This window comes from Cheilinus undulatus, linkage group 4, assembly GCF_018320785.1.
Source record: "Cheilinus undulatus linkage group 4, ASM1832078v1, whole genome shotgun sequence".
NCBI classification, from domain to species: Eukaryota; Metazoa; Chordata; class Actinopteri; order Labriformes; family Labridae; genus Cheilinus; species Cheilinus undulatus.
In genome coordinates, this window is record NC_054868.1 from 21324402 (window position 1) to 21344156 (window position 19755).

The window sequence follows — 19755 nt, forward strand, 5'->3', positions numbered from 1 at the left end:
TTCAGACCCGCGTTGACTGACCCTGCAATGGACACTGGTTTTTATCGGCTCGCCTTAGATCAGCTCCAGTGGGATTGTCACACCTGGGTGAACACGGGATGACTTTGGCATAACGTGCCTACGTCATAATATCTCGCCCTTAACTTGGGGCAACAAAAGGACGCTGGCAGCTGAGGGATGAGCATTGTTTTTTTTTTTTGACTCAGCGTGTGAGATTTATATTTGCCAGATGGCACAGCACTGGGAAGACAGGGAGATCAGAGAGCTTCTGTTGATCAGTGGAGAAGAGGAGATTCGGCGCTGGGTCACAGGGACTGTGCGAGACATAACTATATACAACACGCACAAAAACCAGCCACCCAGCTTGTCTGCTGGCCATCAGACCCGGGTCTGCTGGCAATGGGAAAGGAGTCACTTGCCGATTGTTAGCGGGTTTACTCACGTTTAAAAAAACCTGCTTTTGCACGCTAATTTTAGTGGGAAATTGGTAATAATAAAGCAGAAATCTTGCTACAAACTCTTAGTAAATTTTGACTTGTGTGATAAACATCCCAGAAAGTGAAATGTTGAGTTCTAGATGTGTGTGTGTGCGCCTGACATTTCTTTAAAAAAGCGACAACAAAAAAACACAACCTGTTGTATTTCTTCTCCAGAGGGGAAGCGAGAGAAGATCAATGAGCTGCTGAAGTACATTGAGGAGCGTCTGCACACCCTGGAGGATGAGAAGGAGGAGCTGGCGCAGTACCAGAAGTGGGACAAGATGAGAAGAGCCCTGGAGTACACCATCTACAACCAAGAGCTGAACGAAACCCGGGCCAAACTGGATGAGGTATGCAACTCAAGAAATCAAAAGGAGAAAACAAGTGCTTACAAACATGCTACACTTGGTATTTAACATCTCAGTATGATGCCTAACAATTATCCTACTTTTCTCAATAGTTAGTTAAACATCACTCTTGATGGCAGAACTTTGAAAATTACTTGATAGAAATTTGAGTGTTCCCACTTAAAGGAAAAAGTTCACCACTGTTGCATGAGTGTAAGCTTCGGTAACCAAACTGCGTTATGTATGTTTTTTTTCCAGCTATCAACCAAGAGAGAGACTTGCGGAGACAAATCTCGGCAGCTGCGTGATGCTCAGCAAGATGCCCGAGACAAAGTAGAGGTAAAGGCTTCCACTGTTTATGAAACAAATATTTGTGGTAAGCAGTTATAATATTTACTTAGAAATGTTTTATTATTGTTTTATCCTCCAAATATCTGAGTTTATTATTTTCCTGTCTCCTTGATTTAAATTTCACCACTGGTGTCTTTGTTATTTCTCTTTTTCTGTAGGAGACAGAGCGTGTTGTGCGAGAGCTGAAGTCCAAGATCTCTGCCATGAAGGAGGAAAGGGAGCAGCTATCGGCTGAGCGCCAGGAGCAGATCAAGCAGAGGACCAAGCTCGAGCTGAAGGCCAAGGACCTGCAGGACGAGCTGGCAGGCAACAGCGAACAGAGGGTACGGAAGCCTCCCATCTGCGTCACTCTGCACACGTGATGCTGCACCAACACCACCCACCCTCCTCTACCCCCCTGCATCATCAGTCTGTATAAAGATAGACAGTAGTCATGTTTTTGTTGAAACCACTCCGCTAATCCCTCTTGCTAGTTGCACATCAGGCATATTTTTCACAGTTGATGGGAATTATGGTATATATCTTTTTGAATTCTTTGTTAAACAAAAGAGGCAGCATAAATGTAAAGACCTTATCTTAAGTCAAGCTGTTTATGATATGCAAATTTGCACAAGTGAAATATATATCTCAATTGTGGTTAGTCTGCTAAAGGTGTTCCACTGACCGTCACCTCCATTATTTCCTGCCTTGCTCAAATCATGCGTGTTGAAGAAAAGTATGAAGCAAGCTGTTGTGCTAGACATCTGGACAGATGCAGCTTCTGTCAGTCTTTCCTTTGCACAACAGTGTGAACGCATTCTTTGTTTCATATGTTGACATTTTACAAATTATTGCAAAGTTTTCTGCATTTTAACTGCCAGTCTTGCGGAAATTGATGCTCGACAATTACTCAATGGCACACTGGATTGCCCTCAGGTTTCTAATAAGTCAAGTTGTCATATAGTCTTCAGATTTTCCCGTCATTGTTCAAAAACTTCCACCAAAGATGTACAGTATTCACAAAAGGTCATCCCATTGCTAAAGTGAAAGTAAACAAGCACAGGGTCTGACATTAACGGTTGCCCAAATGCCCGGGGCAACTTCAAAAAGCCGATGGGCAAGCAAAACTTGTAAGGACTTGCCCAATTGGGCAAGCACGACTCTGAGCTTTTCTATTCATTCATTTTATTATTTCCTCTCTCGTTTCTGTTGCTATGGAGCCCCAGAGTAGCCAGATGCAGTGTGTTGCTGCCTCTATTGGCTAAGCGTGTCTGCTGACATGCAGACAGCTGCACAAACTTTAACTAAAAATCTTTATGAAGGTAAACACTGTCATCAGTAAAGATTCATAGTAGGTCACATCAATAAATCTGTTACCCACACACAGAAGACAGGCTTTGGCTTCCAAATTTAAATGTTTATTATTTTGAATCCGTATTTTATTACTGTCGGATGCGCTCGATGGAGGAGCGTGTGTGAGAGAAGAGAGCAGAGGAAGCCCGCCGGTGCTGCATCTCTTCAGTTTGCTCATTCATTGAGGTGCACTGTCGTGTTTAATCTGAAGCTTCCCATTTCCTTGTTTTAACTTTTTCTCCAGCCACATCCTGCTGATGCTCTCTCACACCCATATCTTTCGACAATTATGCTGATGCACGTGATCAATAAGCAAAACACACAGATCACACTTGGAAATAACGTAATATCTAGTGAAATTTGTCCAAACATGGGTGTTTGTTTGATCTTTAATGCACTACTGACTGTAATATATTGTCAGAAGAACAGAAATATAAAACCAAAGCTCCAAAATGAGGCAGGGTGAAACAATGTGTCTGGATAGCTGCAGGTGTGAGGCCGGGCTGGTTTTAGTCATTTGGAGGCCCAGGGTAAAGACCAATATGAGGCCCCTCTACCTTTAAATAAAGGATTAATGAGTGGAAAAAAATTAGAAAGCATCTCTTTTGTGTTAATGAATTCACAGAACTCCAGTAAATGCCCCAATGTGAGATATTAATACCCAAATAGCCGACAATAATTAATCATTTTCTTTGAAAAGCATCTCAGAGCTCAAACTCAGCACATTCTGACATCTTAAAAGATCTTTGGGCCTGGTGGAACTTAATGCTGGTGTTGGGCCAAAGACTGTTATCTCCAAAATGATCACTTTTAGGGAATGAAAATTTTATAATTTATAAAATGATATAAATATAATTTATAAGAACAAATTAAAATCATGAAAAATTGAGATACAAGTTTTTAGCCTGATGTCTGTGATAAATAAAATAAATACATGCTCATTATCAGTGACAGATTGGTTCTTCTGACTCTATACAGACATTTGTATCCCATTTAACCTCATAATTATCCACCAATCCACTGTTTTATTTAATTTCAACTACAGATTAACTGATCTACTATCTACCTTACATTTCCGGTTTACATTGTGGCTCTCGCTAAAGTACTTTTTAGACAATGTGGCTCTTTGGTAGAATAAGGTTGAGTACCACTGGTGTAACTGTTACAGTTACAGAGTGGAACTGTGAAATAGCACTTAAAAGGGGCACTATGTAGTTTTGGGGAAAACATTTTTAATCAAACAAGAAAAATCTTAATTGGTTGATTTTCACTTGTCGGCAAAATTTCTTCAGTTTCATGGTGAATAAACCAAATAAAAACAGAAGAAAAGCACCATTTTATGCTTGGTGCATATGTAGCAGACCCCGCCACCTCTCTAGTGTCAGTGTTTTGCTGACCTGATTTTCCTCTGAGAATAGTTTGTTTCATCAGTTACGAAAAAATATTTCTGAGTTTGTATTATTACCTTATTAGTATTGTAAATATGAAATATGAGTTTGAATTTCTTCAGAACATAGCCTGGTGCAGCTTTCACATTGCACTGATCTGTACAAAGTTAAATATCATTTTCAGTGGCCTAACACATAGCTAATAAATACAGGTTTCTTTAGAAAGAAGTGTTGTGTATTGCTTTTGACAGTTGACAGGCAATGGATTTTAGTTTTAAGTATGTTGTGAGCAAAATGTATGCACTTGACAGCTAGAAAAAGTACCTCCTAGACAGGGCAAGTAGGAATTTAGATGGGGCAAGTAGATTTGGGAAGCACTTGCCCTGAAGGGCAAGTAGGCAAAACCTTAAAGTCAGACCCTGAAGCAATAGCAAGGAGTGTTGTCAAATTATGGTGTTCCACTGAAGTCCTTTAAAATATGAGGAAAATAATTGTGCAATTATGTTCAGTACTGCGCTAACAATACAAAGTGTGATAAACGGGCAATCTTAAAAGCACATATGAGCCATTACCCACACGTTTATGTCAGACTGATGTGTTTTATGTTATACCTTAGATTGCAACAAATATGTTCTGAATCCAATGTAATACATTTTTTTATGGTAGGTGATAGCTGGTTGTGCTTCATCTGACTCAAGTGTTGATTTAGCTGTTGTGTTCAGATAAAATGTACTATAGTTAAAAACATTGCTGTTTAACATATTTTCAATGCCCACTTTGCAACAAAGATACAATTATAATTACTAGCACATGAAGCTTTCAAGATTAAACCTATCACCCGCAATAAATTTGGTCCATAACTAATGGACACATGTTTTTATTGTGATTAATCACATGCTTTACTTTCAGCACACTTTGGTTAAGCCATGTCAGCGTCTCCCTGCAGCCACAGTGATGTAAAATAAGTCCACCAATGCTGCTTAATGTCTCATTGCACTTTAAAAACTCACAGACAGTTCAGTGAACAACATCTGCACCTTGTGTTATTAAACATTCACCTTTTTAATGTCACGTTCTTCCTTTTCAATCCACAACAAATTCTTTTTTCTGTGGTTAAGTTCACATTACAATCTTCATTTTAGCTATAAAAGTAGGTCTGTATCCTAACAGGAACCCTCAGTTTGAGACAGTAGAAAAATACGAAATAATACAAACAACAGTTGTACATGCAAAGAAGTCTAACAACAAGGATGTGATTAGCAACACAAATTCTGAGATTAATCTTGATTTTAAAAAAATGTAATCTTTGGCAGTTCTAAGAGCACATTGCTATTAAAATGGCAGAAGACTCTTGGGGGTAAGGTTGTGTGCTTGTGTCTCCCATTGACAGCTGTCCAGAACACTGTTCATCAGTCCGACTTGAATTCTCTTGAATATACTCTTGATTAATTAATCATAAAGCCCCAAATCATCTAAACCAGTAGCTGTGTTTATGTGTCTTGCTCCTCACTGGAACAACTACTTTGTTCTAGGATATTGGGCAGCTGACAGTTTGAGTGCAGGTCCCTTCAGTGAAACGTGGGCTGGCCCAATAGGGGGATGAATTGAACCACAACAGAGGAAGCAACAGCCCATTTATCAGTCTTTTTTTCATCAGCTTCACTATACATCACTCCTGGAACCAGCTTATGTGTACAGAGCTGGCACTGAACGTTCTCCATATGGCACTGTGTACAGTGTGTGTCTGTGAGCACACGTGTGTGCGGCAATGGTACAATCATACATAACGGCTTTATTGGCTCAGTCAGTGTGTGAACCGGGATGGGTCCAAAGCAGCATGCTGGCTGTTAGTTGGATTAAGCCCACCTGGCTCCAGCTGGCACCAAATCAGCCAAAAGTTGTTGGAGCAAAATGAAAAAACAAAAAGAGCAGAACTGCGTCACTTGCTGCTGATGGTTCTGAATTTGAGACGGCCTGGATAGAATGAGAAAGTAGAAGTTTGCATTTCTATATGTCGACACTCCGTCATCCCCCACACACAGAAACATCTGTCAGAATCAATAGTTGTTTGTTGTGCTGCTGCAAAATCCAGGCAAAAGCTGTGATTCATAAAGAAGTGTCAGAACAAAGATTTAAGAATAAAATCTTGACGGTGATGATGCATGACCATTTAACTGTAGGTTTACTTTAGGCAGGACTTGGCTCTTTGTAATACATGCATATTCCCTGTTATGATAACCATGTATTACTTCAGGGTCTTATGTGAGTGCAAAATAGGTTGTTGTGTCCCTGTTTTTTTTTTTAATTTGTAAGGCTGTTTACAAGCATCATAAGCTCACGCTGTGTTTTCACAACACACAACGCAAGCGTTGGCAAAAAAATCAGCCTGATCATATCCATACCTACTCTAATATCCTGACAGCCTGCAAGCAATGTTTTTTTATTAGTCACCAGTTCCTATTTTTTTCCCTTATTTAGCTTGAGATGGCTGAGGAAAGAGGTAGATGACAAGGCGTCTGACAGGAATATTTCCTTGATTTTCTTTTACTTTGCTCATTTGAAAAAACTTGCTGGCCTGTTTTACAAAGTAGAGATAGTAGTGCATAATTCTTTATATCTTTATCCATATTTAAAATGGTATGCTTCAACTTGTGTCTACTCAGAGGCAAATGTATTTAACTCAAAACTATCAAAGATCATCAATACAAAGTGCTACCATTTGTCCATATTCACAATAAAAGTGCTTGATGTCATACTTTTTAAAGTAGAAACTGAAATTTACAGGGCAGAGAATAAAATGTTGAACTGATAAGATGACGACGGCAAGCACGTGGTGCTGTGCAGTGCAATGCCTGACATTTGCATGCTGTTAAGACATGATATCAGAGGTGGGTGGATTGTATTTATTGTTAAACATTGCGCCATTTTTGGATTTTAGATTAAAATCCTTTGTGCTGTATTGCATCCAAACAACAGAGCAGATCTGTGGAAATCCTCCAGTAAGTAAAATGTTTTTATAGTTGAAAATGTTCTGTACAGACTGGCTGCAGAATATGGCATTATATTTACGCACTTTCTAAAATAAAACACTCCCTCAGCTTTTCTCTAACAACAGCCCGTCCGTGTTCCTGCAGTCGTGTTTCCTTTCTGTTTCCTTCCACATCCCTAAATAAAATTGTCTGATCCTACTCCTCCAGAAACGCCTGCTGAAAGAGCGTCAAAAGCTGTTGGAAAAAATCGAGGAGAAGCAGAAAGAGCTACAGGAGACTGAACCCAAATTCAACATGGTGAAGGAAAAAGAGGAGCGGGGCATATCCAGGTAGGGATGACTCATTCTCAGCCACAGTCCCTTGAGCAGCAGGTGTAACTCGATGAGTCACTCATCACCTCATGAATACATTTTGACAGCATAAGATCAAGAGGTGGATGCACATGAAAAATTCATGGTTTCTCTTACAAAGTAGTTTATGCAGAGAAGTTTCAAACTGGTGGAATCCTAAAAATGCAAAGGTAACCTTGATCAAATGTGTTTTAGTTTGTTTGCACATTTTGTGCTTCACTAAAGCACTCATACTGATAAGGAGGAGTGTGCAACAGGGCTGTAAAATATAAAGGCAACATCCACACAGGTTAAGAAATGAGAAACTGTACCTGTTATGAGAATCAAGAAGTCTCATCAGTATGACAACCTGCATTAACTTTTGATAAGTTTGTGACTATGCTTCTACCTCTGTAGGCTGGCCCAAGCTACACAGGAAAGAACAGACTTATATGCCAAGCAAGGCCGTGGCAGCCAGTTCACCTCAAAGGAGGAGAGGGACAAGTGGATCAAAAAAGAGCTGAAGTCTCTGGATCAGGCCATTAACGATAAAAAGAGGCAGATCGCAGCCATCCACAAAGACCTTGAGGACACTGAGACCAACAAGGAGAAGAACCTGGAGCAGTATAATGTAAGACAAATCAAAAATCTTTCATCACTTTCATTGCAGATCACAATGAGGGACATGTGTAGTCTAATAAGGAGTTCTGTTTTTAGGATCAGTGCAAGACTGGTGGTGGAGGAAAATTTGTTGAAGGCACATAACATGCAAAAAGGGCAAATAGTGAAATGGCAATGATGTTTTGTTGTTTTTCCAGCTGACCCCATAGTTGACATGATTTGAAGCACTGATGCAGCGTGTGTTGTAAAGCATCACTGCAGGTCTAGATTTGGTTGACGATGTTTAATCATAGGAAATATTAGCTAATTTATTTATCTTTAAAAGATACCTTTGGGGAACCTTTTTCATGATCATATAGGTACAAAAGTTACTGCATTTTCCAAATCAGTAAAGCTTCTTTCTGTTAACAAATTTCTAAAGTTGCTATACTGGGGACCTCAAACAGAAAACTAATGGTTTTCATCTTTTTAATCAATATTGGCCTCAACTCTCCTGTATTAATATTTTTTTTTTTTTTTTTTTTTTTTTTGATGATTATCTGAAGTTAATTCATCCTTTTTTTCTGTCAAATCTGTATAGATTTGATTTTTTGAGAGAAATATTATATGCTCCTGTAGGATGTAGTTGTGACATTATTTTCCCTGCACATGTAACATAACCCCTTCTCAGGTCTGATACGTGACACTCTATGAACTTGTTCTTTTTAGAAACTTGATCAAGATCTAAATGAAGTCAAGACCCGCGTTGAGGAACTGGACAAAAAGTACTATGAAGTGAAGAACAAGAAGGACGAGCTCCAGAGCGAACGAAAGTAAGAACCTAATCTTACCTGCGTACTTCCTCCTTAACATCATCTACTGATTCAGGTTTAGTTTAAAGTTTGTTTTTGATCTCTATAGGTCGTTCAGAGTGCAGCTTTCTTAATCCACACAAACCATCACATAAGCCATGTCTGCATCTTGCATGCAGCAAAAGAAAGTTTATTTACCCTTTCTTTATGCCAATATGCTGTTTCCAGGTAACAACCTTCAGTCTCTTAGCAGATTATTGTGCGTTATGAATGTCTGCCAGCATTCTTGCTTCACCTGTATAATGAGCTTTATTTTTGTAACGGAGAAGATGGTGCTGCTAGATATCCCTCTGTTTTTTAAAGGTCCTTGAGGGTGGATGTTCATGTACATCATGTAAAAAAAAAATATTTTTTTTTCCATGTGATTTACTTCAAAAAGTAAACCTTTTATAAATTCTAGATTCATCTCATACAAAATGAAACATTTTAAGACTTTTCTGTTTTAATCTTGATGATTACAGCTTACACACATTCACTATCTCAAATCATTAGAACATAATGGAAAAGACAATTTGAAAGGGTTTCCTGAGCCTTCATTCTCTCATTCTGGTTCAGTCCACACAGCAGCAATCATGGGAAAGACTGCTGACCTGACCATTCACAAGGAGGGTAAGACACAGAAGGTCACTGATTAAACGGCAGGCTGTTGTCAGAGGCTGTATCAAAACATACATGGAAAGTTGAGTGGAATGGAAAAGTGTGGAAAGAAGAGATGCACAAGCAACAGGGATGAGCTCAGCCTTCAGAGAACTGCCGAACAAAGCAGATTAAAGAATTTAGGGTAGCTTTACAAGGAGTGGACTGAGGCTGTATTCGGCAGATCAAGAGCTACCACACACAGACGTTTCCGGGAAATGGGCTACATGTCCCTTGTGTCAGTCACAGACATCGTCATAAGCTTCCCTTTGGACTAAGGAGAAAAAGAACTGGAACGCCACTCAGTGGTTCAAAGTCCTGTTACCAGATGAAGTAGATTTTGATTTCATTTGCAAATCAAGGTCCCAGAGTCTAGAGGAAGATCCGAGAAGCCTGGAATCCTTTAGTGCCTGAAAACCTGTGTTTTCAGTTTCCACAGTTGGTGATGACTTGGGGTGCCATGTCACCCGCTGCTGTTGGTCCAGAGTCAACACTGTCAAGCAGTTTACCAGGAGACTTTAGAGTACTTGATTCATCCGTCTGCTGAGAAGCTCTATGGGGATTCTGATTTCCTTTTCCAGCAGGACTTGGCACCTGCCCACATGGAAGCCAGAGCTACCAGAAACTGGTTTGCTGACTATGGTGTTGCTGTGTTTGATTGGCCTGTCAACTGGTCTGACCTGAACCCCATAGAGAATCTCTGAGGAAGATGAGAGACACCAGACTCTAAAGATAAGCTGAAGGCTACTATCAGAGTGACCTGGGCTTCGTAACACCCTGGCTCTTTTGGACAGTTTTTTTACCCCTGTTTTCCAAGAGCACCCATTTTGGTTTACTATTGAAGCATCTTAGTCACACTGAGCAGCCAGTCAACCGCCCTTCTTTAGTGCCACAGACTAATTAATGCCATGTTACATGGCATATTGATGTAATAATTTGTGCAGAAGCAGCTCCAACCAATTACTGAGTGCATAAATGAGCATAATTTTCCTGAAGGTCAACACTTCTGTATCATAAATCCATTTTTGGACTGATGTTTTGTGATATTCTAATATTTTGAGATCCTGGATTTTTGATTATATATTGCACATGCACTTTGTGCAAGAAGGCAATATGCCTGAAAATTAAAAAAGAAGAAAATGCATAAGGGGCATTTCAAGATAACCAAGTAAAAACCACAACAGGTTCAGAAGTGCAATTACACAGGAAAAACATTAAATTGAGATACTTATGACAAATAGCTTTGCAAGGTAAAACCAGATACAAATAATATGTTTGCGTTGCCTGGTATTAAATCCTTTGTGCATCCCTTAATTCACTGTGATCCTTTGTGTAGGTGCAGTGGGTGAAGAGGCAGCATAATGAAGGAACACCACACACAAACCACACAGCTGCAAGCTGTTAGGACTGCATGATCAAAAAAATAATATTATTTCACAAATAGATTTCATAATAGAAACAAGAGGTGGGCTGTTTTAGCAGTGTTATTGTTTAAATTATTCAAATATGACTATTAAATCTCATTTTTGTGACACTTGGAGATGATAGTTGATTGGCCCAGAACAAAATTAATGTAAATGCTAAAAGTAATGTAAAATGAAGGGGCACTCTTAACCTTGTTGAATACAAATGTGTTTATTCACATCCTAATAATGACAGACTTTTTCAATTATGGCATCAATTCAAGATTTTCTGCTTTAATTTTAAGATTTTTTCTTTAGTTTCTAATTATTTTCTTGAAAAATATTTCACACTGACATAACCTTTACCAGTCTCCTTAACACACTGTTTTTCATTTTTTATTTCTAAGAGAGAGTGGCTACAGTTTGGTTTTGATTTCCTGTACAAGAAGTGTAACAGTGTGTAACTGTCTGTGTCTGTCCAGCTACCTGTGGCGTGAGGAGAATGCAGAACAGCAGGCACTGGCGGCCAAACGAGAGGATCTGGAAAAGAAACAGCAGCTCCTTCGAGCAGCCACCGGCAAGGTCAGTGGCACTGTACATGACTGTGTCATTACTGACTTGCGTAATGTAACTACAGGCAACTTAGTCTGCACACAACATAACTGTGAAAACATCCTTCAACCAAGAGATCTGCTGCTCCACAGATCTATTAAACCTTCACACATGCACTTCCAAGAAGTACTGTGAGAGAGGGAACATGGGCAAGTAATGATGAATCAAACCCCAAGTGAAACATTGCCTCTTTCTCTTCAAATGAGCCCACCTGAACAGTGCAAAAGGCTCACTTTGTGACTCACCCAGTTGTCAGGACAGGTATATCAAATGAAATCATTCATCTACCCTGCTACTGGCACCTTATCACAGCGTGCTAAATTTACATATGACTCACTCCTCTCTGCCCGTTCAGTAACTGCCAGTTGTTTCTCCTGGGCAGAAACATCAATCAAATGTAATTTCGGAATAATGTGCTGAGGTAATAAGAGGCTTCATGGGTAAATGTCCTGCATTTATTTGTCTTAGATTGGCCCCCCGCTGACTCATCCTGTCTCCAGCCTTTCATCAAATCTAGATGCCGCCTCTCACATTTAATTTTTACAGAGTATCGGTCATATTTTTTTTATTTTGGGAAATATAAAGTACAGTTTATGTGAGAAGTGGCACTTGAAAGGAGCACTACCACAGATCTTTCATCCCTACTACAATTAGACTATAAATCCCTCAAGTGAATTTTAATGCAGCTCTTAGGGATGAGAGTATGAGAGTAAGTATTATAGGTGCACTTTTTATTTTCATTTAACTTTTGTTAGATATTACTCATTACTTTTGCCCTCTATTGTGACCTGTCTCAATTTATTGTTAGAGCTTTGCATTGAAGAATCTGGATTTTTAGTAGGTTGTACTGTGTTAGGAGTTGCATCATAGTTCCAATCAGCTGCTTTTTTAAAAATCTTTTTATAAATTCCCTCATGTTTTGAGGAAAAAAGATTGCTGTCAGGATCAATTTTATCATTATTTTCATTTTTTGTGTTGGAAAAAACCAACCAAGTTTTTTTTTTTTTTAATTTACTTATTCATTTACATTTTAATTAAATGTCAAGAACAGACAGGTACATTACAGAGCACAACACATATTGGTACAAATATCCAACACAAAATTAGTCTTGGAAAGTGTCTTACAACTTAACTTAAATTTATTTAACCATACTATTGAAGTTTATACTATAAATGCAACAAACATGACTTAAATAGTCGGAACAAGTGTGTCATCCAGAGGCTGTGCTGGATTTTTTTGTTGTCGTTCATTTTGACAAAAAGGGTTGTAAAAATTCTGTCGTACTGTTTTACAATCCGTCATTATAATTTTCTCTTTAATATCTGTAATATAATATAATTCAATAGGACTTCATCAGTAGTGTTCAATTTATGAAGCACTCTTTCCCAACTAATATTTAAAGAACAGTCTTTTAGGTTAGGCATTTTTAATAGCATTGAAAAAAGATGAACACAGTGAGATGAGCACAGCGTTTGCTCCTTGTCATTTTTTACGCGGTGATGGTGGAGCAATAATCCCTGTCTTCAAGCAAGCACCTACGAACAGCGCCATTTAAGATATCACTTACAGTTTGAAAAATATTTTTACTATCAAGATGCTGTAGTTTGAGAACTGATAACAAGTTGTTAAAAAGCTGGACTGTGGAGCCGTGCACATTTTTTGTCTGCTCCACAGGACTTTTTATCATTCTGCACGCTGAATTATAATAATGAAACAAGAAAGGATGACTTGATGTGACAATCACATACTCCTGTACCAGCTGCACAGGCTCCGTCCTGCAAATGTGCATGCGACAACATCCTTGATCTTGAGAAAACGACCAAATTAGCCCCATTATTGTGTAAAATTTTGTAAAATAACATGGGTCTGTCGGCTTAGACCTCCTGCACATCATGGGCTTTATGCTCCAGTTTTTTCCATACACACCTTTGTGACCCTCTGAAAACAGCTCTGCAACCTATTTTTGGGTCCTGGCCCACCAGTTGAGAACCAGTGGTTTAAGCCATCTCATCTCATTTAAGATTAAACTTACCATATTTTGGACACCTTTCCAAAATACTTTTACTTCTGGGCAATCCCACAATACTTTGCTTTAAGGAGCCTCTCTTTCCACACATTCCAGCACTTATATTGCTATATTAGAGACAGTTTAAGAATCTTGTGTTGAATGACATATGCTTGCTGTAAATTCTTCCTCTTTATGAGTTTGTATCGGACATACTTTGGTAGGTAGTTTCAAGTTTTATTATTTTTAACTCCGTTTTTGCTCCCTTAGGCTATTCTGAATGGCATTGACAGCATCAACAAAGTCCTTGAGCATTTCCGTCGGAAGGGCATCAACCAGCATGTCATCAACGGTTACCACGGTATCGTCATGAATAACTTTGAGTGTGAGCCTGCTTTTTACACTTGCGTGGAGGTGACAGCTGGTACCAGGTGAGAGTTGCTTTTTATATTTTTCCTGCCAGCTCCCTCTGTTGTTTTTATTAAGAATGCCTCTGCCAAACATTGGTCACAGATCTCATTTGTTCTAATAGAAAAGTATTGTAGTGCATGATAAAAATGTGTGGACATTTAGAGCGTGGAGTGTGAAATTGTACATATTGTGTAGTGTCATGTGGTCGAGTTACCTTGGGGTTTAAAATATTTTTCATCTGCATCCTCGTCACTGAAGTTCAACTAGCAGATAACAGTTTAGGCTCCATTTGTTGATACAGGAACACACATGTTTTCAGTGTGCCAGCTTTTTTGTAATTGAACAGACTCACAAACTTCATCGTATCTGATGAAGAGAGTCTGAGGCAATAGCTTACGTTTCAATAATGCATACATTTATTGCTCCAAAACTTCTGTGTCCATGTAAAAAGCAAAGTAGTGCTTATTGGTCCAAATGTGTGATTTGTTTCTGTTTTTGTTAACATTCAAAGTCTATCTACCTGCTGTAATGTTTTCCAGGCTGTTCTACCACATTGTCGAGACTGATGAGGTCAGCACAAAAATTCTCATGGAGTTCAACAAAATGAACTTACCAGGAGAAGTCACATTCCTGCCCTTGAGCAAGCTGGACGTCAGGGACACTGCCTACCCAGAGACCAATGTAAGACCCCTGTAGAAATTGCATCTGCTGTTATTGAATGTTACAAACTTTGACCTTGACACCAAGCTGTTATCAGTTATTCTACAATTAGCATAGAAGAAACTACGTTCATGTGTAGAGTGTAAAAAAATGTATGTGTATATTCTACTCTCACGACAACCTTTTTGTTATCTGATGGAAATAAGACCACAATGTGTTGTCAATTTCCAAGTTAAAACAAACATATTCTTTATAACCCATTCACTGAGAGACAGTATTCTGATTAACATGCAATGCATTTTTCATGTTTTTGCCCCATTAGGATGCTATCCCCATGATAAGCAAGCTGCGCTATAGCCCCAACTTTGACAAGGCCTTCAAGCACGTATTTGGAAAGACCCTGATCTGTCGCAGCATGGAGGTGTCCACTCAGCTGGCCAGAGCTTTCACCATGGACTGTATTACTTTGGAGGGTAAGGTCACCTATGCTGCGCAGCATTGTTGTGGTAGAGATGCCTGGGGCTGATATCGATAGAGGCCAATAAATCAATTCCAAACAGGTTGTTCAGCTAAAGTCACACCTTTTATAATAAAGTGAAATGCAATTAATGTTTTGGGATGTAATGTGAAATTGTTCTCTTGCTGTGTGCTACTGACCATGTGTAGCAAAAGCCAAACAACTGGCTCGTTTCATGTTGTTGACAGAAAGCTAGAATGTCCTTGTTTTTGTTTTGTTTTTTAACTTGGTACTTTATGCTTTTAAATATGCTTCAAAGTAAAATACTTTCCTCAAAATAGACTTAATTGAAAGTGAAATTACTGATTTCTTTCACTTGTTGATGCATTGTGCTGTGACTTTCCAGGTGACCAGGTGAGCCACCGTGGAGCTTTGACAGGAGGTTATTATGATACCAGAAAGTCTCGTCTGGAGCTGCAAAAAGACATGAGGAAGGCTGAAGAGGAGCTGGGTGAGCTGGAGGCAAAACTCAACGAGAACTTGCGAAGGAACATCGAACATATCCTTTTTCAGATTACATGGAATGGATTTATTCATCAAGCTAATGTTTTTTCCATCTGGAATTCCATTGTTGAATTTGTATGAAAGATTTAATGGCTAACTATGCTGTAGTCTAACTAACAATGAAAACCTCTGAGCCAGAGAGATCTTACTCATTCTCCTTCAGCTGCCAGAGTGTGGAGACGAGTTTTTCACTGAGAAGTGACTCATGCTGTTTCTTTAAAGGCTTTACCAAATGGTCATCATCTAAGAAACTTTTTTTGTATTCTGGAAATATATTGATTATAATTAATGGGTTGAGTCATAGATGGATTTCAAACAGCTATTATGCTACTTCAGTGTTCTTTCCAGGGCATGTAGGAGATGAGGATGTGGTTGTTCATTTTATTTGTGTCAGGACTGAATCAATATCAGATAGCTTAAATCTATATAAATCTGAAAAGATGACCTCCATTTTCTGTTGATGAGACTAAAAAATGAATTCATTTGCCTCTTGGTAGCTTATGAAAGCCTTTTTTTCTATTTAGGAGCTCTATTGAAGGAGGTTATATCACCTCTGAGTGCAACCCTCACTCAATAACAGTGGGATGTCACCTGTATTCAAAATGTGGATTAAATCCATCAGGGCTATGTCGCCACCTCAGCCAGCAGGAAGCTGGTTTGGATGCAGTGGGAGTGTATAAGCAGGTCAAGAAGGATTAGTGTATGCGAGGTCATATCAGCCAGAGCCATGACTCACTGCTAGACAACCCATAAGGGCAGAGCAGGCAACTCATAGGATTTGTGTTTGCGTGTACAATATGTTTATGGAAATGGTCATGGTATGATTATCCTTTTGTTTGCACACCTGTTTTTATTTTGTGTGCGTTAGTCTTGACACCACTATTGAGTGTGTGTGTGCACCTGGTGATTACGTATGTATGTTTGAGTAGGCAGGCGAAATGGATGACTGAGCCGATGACATGGTGCTCGTCCTTCACTCTTGCAGCAGTGAGTCAGGGAACAGATCAATTATTTAAAAGCCTCTTGTTGTTCACTGTCCACCTCTCCTTTCGATAGGCATGACATTATACTGATGCACCTAGCCTGTCACTCCTCATCATAGCTGCCCTCTTCATTTAGCCACCAGCGACTTTTTCTAGTCGAAGTATTGAGGTCATGCAGTAATGAGCCTCAATTGTGAATGCACTGCCACAACCCTTAGCGACTTCTTTTTTGAAGTGATTCATTCTGATTCATACTTTATTCATAAGAGTTGAAGTTGTCATCACAGAGATTAATGCAGTGTTTTTGTGTCCTGGCAGTAAGTGGCCTGATTTCAGCTGCTCCTATTTGCTCTAGCAAGCAGACAGAAGAGCCCTCTGACTTTCAGAACCCCCCTTTTAATTCAGCTAATTGATTGGCTTCAGTGTTTATTGAGTCCTGTAAAACCTCAAAGGCTGGGTGGAGTGTTGTAGTCCTGCAGGATCAATAGACCTGTCTGTTAAATTAGCCCAATGCTGCCTATGTGCAGCTCTCCTTAATCCTCTGCTGTGTTATCAAAGATGACAGAGTCCTTCCTTTGAGACCAGATCTCTACTGAAGCACTCTGTGTTAAACAAAAAGGCCTACAAGCTGCCCTGTGACCTTTTGTACTTGCTAATGAGAATGCACTCTCCTTTCCCTCTTGTGTTTTTTGTAATGTTATCCTAAAAGATAGTGCAGTTTTTATTGTACAACTATGGAAAACATTAATATTGCCTTATATTTCCTTAATGGCTGCCTCCACGAATCAACAATGAGATTGACCAGCTGATGAATCAGATGCAGCAGATCGAGACACAACAGAGGAAGTTTAAAGCCTCCAGAGACAGTATTCTGTCAGAGATGAAGATGCTGAAGGAGAAGAGGCAGCAGTCAGAAAAGACATTCATGCCTAAGGTTTTCATATACATGAGAAATCACTATGTCATAATTTAAATTTACACATGATTCCAGATGCTAACAGCTCTAAAAAATTTAATGTGTTCAAATTCTATTATTTATTTATTTTTTTCTTTTACTAAAGCTTAATATTTCTCACTAATTCTCCCTTCTTTATTTCCCTCTCCAGCAACGCAGTCTCCAGAGTCTGGAGGCTAGTCTACACGCCATGGAGTCTACCAGGGAGTCACTAAAGGCTGAGCTGGGAACAGATCTGCTCTCCCAGCTGAGCTTGGAGGATCAGAGGCGTGTTGATGACCTCAATGATGAGATCCGTCAGCTCCAGCAGGTCAGTAGGGTCTTTGAACACGGGCATATCCTCTGTTAATCTGACACACCAGATAGATTGTTATACATGCCTGATGAATGAGATATACTTGAAATCCATCTGGGCAACAGCCCGTAGGTGATGTTTGGGAAGGGCTGAACCTTAAAACAAATCTTGGAGGATGCCTGGGCACATTTTCTGTCTGTCACATTGACTGGCCAATCAGAGCAGCAAAACCTGTGATGTAGTAGCCATGCCTTGGTGAATAAACTACATAATATGAGGTCAGCAGGCAACAGTTTTTGTGTTTCACTATCAGTGAAGCCATTTGGTAAATGAAACATTTCGGAAGAAGAGCAAAAACATCTTTTCCACCATGAAAAACTTTCATTGCAGTTTTTCGCTCTATTTTGAATAAAGAAATGATGTCCAGTTCTTCTAAAACTCATGCTATAACTACATCCGCGCTAAACCTTATCCGTAGCTTGATGACCCTGATTTCTTCATTCATTTCTGTCTCTTACTGGATCTGTTAAGTTTGATTAAAAATGTTTTATAGTGAAAGGGTTTGGTGATGTACTTGGTGTAAAATTCCAGATACAACTTGCACTGGTATGCAAGATGCATGAGGGGGTCTCACAGAGGGGAAGAAATGTTACTGTATTCGATTTCCAATGCATCCAGCCAAGCACACAATAGGGCTGGACGATTATGGCAAAAATAATAATCACGGTTATTTTGGTTGATATTGAAATGACGATTAATAAACACCATTTTTCATTGATTTCAAAATTTGAGTATTTGTTGAGCCACAACTTAAAATAAAAAACAAAAATAAATTAGTAACAGGTAAAATAAAAACAATATATTAAATAATAGCAATAAAAAACTATAAATAAATATCCAATCTACATACACTGCTGTAAAACTTGCAAAATTTGCAACATGCAAAAAACACTAATAACACAGCCAAAAACACGATCCAAAAATACTCTTTCAAGCACACATTAATCGTTTTTCTTTGATTATAATGTTTTTATGATCATGAGAAGCCAAAATTGAAATCACGATCAAAGTTCAATTAATTGTCCAGCCCTAGCACACAATATATGATTCTTCCTGTGCAGCTCTGTAGCTACTGTCCAATTTTTCAGCTACTTTTAAAGCAGATCAGTGCTCAGCTCACATTGATTGTTGCATAGTACAGACCCACAACCTGCAATGTAATCCAGGATACAGGCCACTTTGTAGATAAATAGGACATTTAACGTGCGTTTTAAACACTGGGATTCATGGTTCTTCTCAATGAACACACTTGAGTGTAATGGCCATCATTGGTATCGTCTTGCATATGACAACAAAGCTTTACCCAGCTGCGTGCAGTTTGACTATAGATGACATGTTTATTTGTTTCAAATAGAACATATCTTAAGACTTAATAGTGGTGTTTGTGTTTTTAAATGGAAACAGTTGGTGCATCCACATCTCCTGCCTGCTTATATTTAGTTCAGGGATCATGGCAGTTACCTACTTTTTTTGTTGTTGTTTCCTCGCTTTCTCCGCCTCCTGCTACTGTATTCAAACCTGTGTAAGGTGAGAGCAGCTGTGTGTGGGATGTTCCTGTGATCCAGTGTTGCCTCCTCTTTCTATTTCACTGCCAGCTGCTCTCAGCTCTCACCTCAATGAACTCTCAGCCATTCCTGCAATCGTTGCGCAACAGCTCCGGCCCCCACAACATGGAGCCTTTCATGCATGGTTCTGCTGTGTTGGTGGATGGTAAATTCTATTATGAGCTACATAAGACTACTTAATGAATGACTATCAACTCAACATTCAGCTGGACTGAAGTATTGGTGCACATAAAGGTTATGTGCACTATTTTTAGGCATAGTCTATATGGTGACTGAAGATGTTCCAATACCATTTTTTTTCTCCCCGTTAAAAGAGCGTTGGGTATCGGCCAGTATTGAGCACCGATCTGATACTGGTGTGAATTTTCTGGACCCACTGTGCTGTGAAAGACTAGCAGTTATTTTAGCCCTACATTTGACTCAGATCATGGCGCAACAAATAGAATCATAATGTACAACC

At 39.2% G+C, this 19755-nt stretch overlaps 1 protein-coding gene across 1 annotated transcript in view; it reads left to right on the top strand.

The window, feature by feature from the left end:
- Positions 1–19755, top strand: part of smc3 (structural maintenance of chromosomes 3) — a 45456-nt gene that overhangs the window by 6885 nt on the left and 18816 nt on the right. Inside the window, exons 9-21 of the mRNA XM_041785079.1 lie at positions 654–829; positions 1085–1165; positions 1336–1500; positions 7095–7216; positions 7634–7847; positions 8546–8649; positions 11210–11309; positions 13616–13776; positions 14296–14437; positions 14739–14889; positions 15280–15432; positions 17203–17354; positions 17527–17685. Coding sequence (XP_041641013.1) covers positions 654–829; positions 1085–1165; positions 1336–1500; positions 7095–7216; positions 7634–7847; positions 8546–8649; positions 11210–11309; positions 13616–13776; positions 14296–14437; positions 14739–14889; positions 15280–15432; positions 17203–17354; positions 17527–17685 — 1880 coding nt within the window. The remainder of the gene's footprint in view (positions 1–653; positions 830–1084; positions 1166–1335; positions 1501–7094; positions 7217–7633; positions 7848–8545; positions 8650–11209; positions 11310–13615; positions 13777–14295; positions 14438–14738; positions 14890–15279; positions 15433–17202; positions 17355–17526; positions 17686–19755) is intronic.